The sequence below is a fragment of the Nicotiana attenuata genome, chromosome 7 (genome assembly GCF_001879085.1).
Source record: "Nicotiana attenuata strain UT chromosome 7, NIATTr2, whole genome shotgun sequence".
NCBI classification, from domain to species: Eukaryota; Viridiplantae; Streptophyta; class Magnoliopsida; order Solanales; family Solanaceae; genus Nicotiana; species Nicotiana attenuata.
Window position 1 is genome coordinate 30,217,972 of NC_031995.1, and position 4,939 is coordinate 30,222,910.

Sequence of the window (4,939 nt, forward strand, 5' to 3'; positions counted from 1 at the left end):
TTGGTTGTCTTTTATTATGCTTAATATTTCTAACTATATATTAGTATAGAACTGAATATTATTTATAAAAAAAAATATGCTAAGTATTTATTTATTTACTAGGGATATAATTTTATTTTTCACTTTCTTGGATTATTTCAAACTTGCATTAATATAATAGCGTATTTTAATCAAGATAAATTTTGAAGGATAATTTTGTCTTTAACTAAGCTAATGCATGCATTAAAACTCATTGCATTACTAACACCATGGTTTCCTATGCATTAGTTATGCATAGGATAATACCAAATAAAGTGTATAACTAATGTATAAGTTCAAAAAATATAATATCAAATAAAGTATTATTAATACACAGAACTAATGCATCCATCGCAAACGACCTCTTACAAATTAGAGTGTGAATCAGTGAATAGATAACTAAAGTTATAAATGTGTATGCAAGACATGTCTTACATTCATTTATTTGATATGCGGTTGGACAAGTTTCTTTCGACTGTTAGGCATCCCTCTTTCTATTTCCATTCTCTCCATCGTTCTCCAGGTACTCATCGGAATTTGGACACGTGTCAGCTCTTCAATCAAACGGTCCACATTTGTTTGATTAAAAAAATTATTCTTAACCACAAATCTCCATCTCTTTAACCATCTCCAAGAGGAAGCTCTGGTTGGACACACTTCTCCTCTTGTCAGCGCAGCGTCATACAATTCCTAGTTTTGCCCAAGCCCAGTCAGCAAGTTATCAAGCCACTTGGCACTTGTTGCTTGGCCAATGTATTATGGCCTCAAATGACATATCTCCCTGGAACTATATAAATGTACTGAGCATTGGGCTCTCTACTCTATTATTAAACACAGAAAGCAAACAACCAAAAAGATAACAAACTTGTAGCTGAGGAGAGAAAGATAAGGAAAGAAAAAAAATGGCTTCAGCATCTCTCCTCAAGACATCACCAGCCATTGGCAAAACTGACTTCATAAAAGGTCAGGCCCTTCGCCAGCCATCAGTCTCCGTCCGGTGCCACCCTGCTCCTCCCTCCGGACTCACTGTCCGCGCCAGCTCTTACGCTGATGAGCTCGTCAAAACCGCGGTACGTGCTAAGACCGCGCTAGTGTATCTACTACTCATTCATGAATTTTGCTTTTTTTAAAGCTATCGGTGTATTTTAACGTGTTTGTAATAGGTAAATAGATTAATTTAATTCAAGTAAATTATTGCTCTAGTACTTACTAAGTTGCTTCACTTGAGTCTTGCAAGATTGCAGCTTTAATTACCATCTCTCTGTCCTTTCCACTGCTTACTATCATCTCATCAACTTCTTTTTTACTCCTGTCAAACAATTAAAGCATGGTTTGGTTACATGTACTAGCAAATACTCCCCCGTCCCAATTTATGTGGCACCATTTGACTTCGCACTGACATTTTTGATAGAAATGAAGACTTTTGAAATTTGTGGTCGAAAATAAGCCTTAAATATTTGTGTGACTTTAAATCATCTCATTAAGGGTATAACAGGAACTTTTATGTAGGGGTGTACATAGGTCGGGTTGGTTCGGATTTTCTAATTACCAAACCAAACCAATTGTATCGGGTTATTAAAATTAAATAACAAACCAAGCCAATAAAAGTCGGATTTTTTAATCTCGGTTTTTTTCGGTTTTTCCGGTTTTTCTCCATAAAGTCTTCATAGCATAAAACGTAAAATTTTTGCTCCAAATATTTCTTTAATCCTTGTAAGACATAACTATATAAGGTGTTTTCAATGAAATAACATAAATATGAGATGAGTCATGGCATTGTATTAAAATATTCAACAATAAAGATAACAAAATCGCATAAAATAAATATTATTAATAAGCCATATTGAAAACAAACATAATTTAAAATTATGACTAATAAGTACTATTATTTACCTAACTAACCACTAAAAGAAAAATAAGTTATACATTTTATGTAAACAATGAAAAAACTAAAAAATAGATATCCAACACTATTTTTATTCATAGTACAATCGAATTGAATGTCTTTAATTAGCATTAGTATTGATTTGATTTTGGTTTAAGATTTATTTGAGTTACTAACATTTATGTACATTAAAACTTATTGGAGCATCCAAAAACTATAAGCCCAAGTTTGAAATAATACGTTAAAAGATAAAATTATGAAAAAGCTTAGAAATATTTATAAACTACACTACCATAAATATTTTTATGTATTAAATATATTTAAAACTTCTATACATATAAAGTCGGGTTGGTTTGGTTCGGTTTGACTTTTTTTAGTTAAAACCAAACCAAACCAAATATGGTCGGGTTTTTTTTTCCAATACCAAACCAAATCAAACCAAACCATAGTCGGGTTTTTTTTCTCGGTTTGACTCGGATTATCGGGTTGGTGCGGTTTGTCGGTTTGATTTATACACCCCTATTTTTATGTTAAATTGTTTCTAAATATAGAAAGATGACATTATTATTGGAACATAATAAAAAGGAAAGAGTAACTTAGTTCCTAACCACTAGTTGCATTCCCTAGAGCAAAGTTGTATCATGTGAATGATGAAGCTGAAAAAAGAAAACCAATTAAAATGTTTGTTTTTCCTCCTTAAATGGCTGTACTGTGATATGTCTGGTTTATGCTCAAGCTTCTAGGGAAATAGAATGTAAATATATCTGCTACTCAAGGATTAATGAGAATTTTGGAATAGTATTAGTGGTTAAAACACTGTATGAATTATCCTCAAGGTGAATCAAACATATAGCTGACATAAACTAATGGTTGATTAATGTAGAAAACCGTGGCATCTCCTGGCCGTGGAATTTTGGCCATGGATGAGTCAAATGCTACCTGTGGGAAGCGTTTAGCTTCAATCGGACTGGAGAACACTGAAGCGAATCGCCAGGCATACAGGACCCTTCTTGTTTCAGCTCCAGGACTTGGTCAGTACATTTCAGGTGCCATCCTATTTGAGGAGACACTTTACCAGTCCACTGTTGATGGAAAGAAAATCGTTGATGTACTTCATGAGCAGAACATTGTTCCTGGCATCAAGGTTGACAAGGTAAAGATCATACTATGTGAGCTAGTCTTAAATTCTTGATTTAGTTAGGTGGTGAAGAAGTTTAAGAATATTTTGATTGCCATGTTTTAATTATGGTTTAACGAAAACTACAGGGTCTAGTTCCCTTGGCTGGTTCAAACGATGAATCCTGGTGCCAAGGTCTTGATGGCCTTGCCTCGCGCTCTGCTGCTTACTACCAACAAGGCGCTCGTTTTGCTAAATGGTAGCCTACCATTATACTCTTGTATATAAATTGAATGGGATTCAACTCTATATCCATTGACAAAATCATTGAATTATCACACAATTAGTGCAATTTAACCTGTTTTAGAAGGCTACTTAGGTTACTGATTCCACTTATTATGAATAACTAACTTTAGTTACCTTTTAAGTGACCTGATAGTATAAAAAAGATTTTACATTATCAGTAGAAATTAAACTCAATGTGCTTGATTGAAGCCCTTCTTATCTTCTTTATTATGAATATTGCAGGCGTACTGTGGTGAGCATTCCCAATGGTCCTTCTGCACTTGCAGTAAAGGAAGCAGCCTGGGGTCTCGCTCGCTATGCTGCAATTTCTCAGGTAAGTTGGCATACAGGAAATCGAGACCACAATAAATGTGATGTAATTGTCTATTCTTGTGTGGTTTCAACAGAAAAATTTCTTGTCAATTATTGTAGGACAATGGGTTGGTACCAATTGTTGAGCCAGAGATATTGCTTGATGGTGAACACAATATCGATAGGACCTTTGAGGTTGCCCAGAAGGTGTGGGCTGAAGTTTTCTTCTACCTTGCCGAAAACAATGTCATGTTTGAAGGTATCCTCTTGAAGCCTAGCATGGTCACCCCTGGAGCCGAGTGCAAGGAAAGAGCTACCCCTGATCAAGTTGCTGATTATACCCTCAAGCTCCTCCAGCGAAGAATTCCCCCCGCTGTCCCTGGAATCATGGTAAGTACCTAAACGTCCTATTATATAAAGAGTTTAACTTCTATATACAGACAGTGCCAAAATAATCTGACTACTAATTATTCATCGTTTTGCTATGCATAGTTTTTGTCAGGTGGACAATCTGAAGTGGAGGCTACTCTTAACTTGAATGCCATGAACCAATCTCCCAATCCATGGCACGTGTCGTTCTCATACGCCAGAGCCCTTCAGAACACATGCCTCAAGACATGGGGCGGAAGACCAGAAAATGTGCAGGCAGCTCAGGAAGCTTTGCTTATTAGAGCCAACGCCAACTCGCTCGCCCAGCTTGGCAAATACACTGGCGAAGGTGAATCTGAGGAGGCCAAGAAGGGAATGTTCGTGAAGGGATACGTTTACTAAGTCATTTTCGACGAAAGCCTTCACATGTTTCATGATGAAGATTGTGATGTGACCAAGATGAAGTGCATAAAAGCTTATAGCTCCTCAAGAATACTGTCTTGTTCATATAACATGTACCTTTAGCAATTAATGACATTCATGCTACTGAGTTCAGCTTTATGCTATTCTTCAAATTCTTCTCCAGATTAAGATGCAGTGTGCCAAATTCCATACAATCAATTCTCTGGTGCATACTTGTAAACACATTACTATTTGCCTATCTATATAATCTGAGTTTTCTACTGAAAATTTTGACCATACCGAGTTTTCTACTTATTCTAGCAAAATGTTCTAAGATCAAATTTCACACAAAGCACCTTCTCTGTTTTCATAACTTGTTCCAAATTCTTCTTAAGCTTTAGGATCATTAACAACTTTCTACATAGTTTCTAGAGCTCAATCTTAACAGCAACACCAAATCCCAAGATACAAATCATCCAACATTCCGCATTGAGAACATGCATCTGGACAACTAGGATTCATCTGTAGCAGCTCGCACTCTCCCGGAACTC

At 35.9% G+C, this 4,939-nt stretch overlaps 1 protein-coding gene across 1 annotated transcript; it reads left to right on the forward strand.

Moving 5' to 3' along the window:
- LOC109228887 (fructose-bisphosphate aldolase 1, chloroplastic) lies at positions 829-4,676 on the forward strand. Its single transcript, XM_019394131.1, has 6 exons — positions 829-1,088; positions 2,787-3,056; positions 3,170-3,279; positions 3,549-3,639; positions 3,738-4,007; positions 4,110-4,676. Exons 1-6 carry the CDS (start codon positions 921-923, stop codon positions 4,386-4,388), a joined length of 1,188 nt encoding a protein of 395 aa, XP_019249676.1. The 5' UTR covers positions 829-920; the 3' UTR covers positions 4,389-4,676.

Excerpts from the sequence above, each read along its gene's own strand:
- LOC109228887 (XM_019394131.1), top strand. The coding sequence starts at position 921 with ATGGCTTCAGCATCTCTCCTCAAGACATCACCAGCCATTGGCAAAACT. Across the intron at positions 1,089-2,786 it reads ATGAGCTCGTCAAAACCGCG|AAAACCGTGGCATCTCCTGG; the intron begins GTACGTGCTAAG and ends TGATTAATGTAG. Across the intron at positions 3,280-3,548 it reads GGCGCTCGTTTTGCTAAATG|GCGTACTGTGGTGAGCATTC; the intron begins GTAGCCTACCAT and ends TGAATATTGCAG.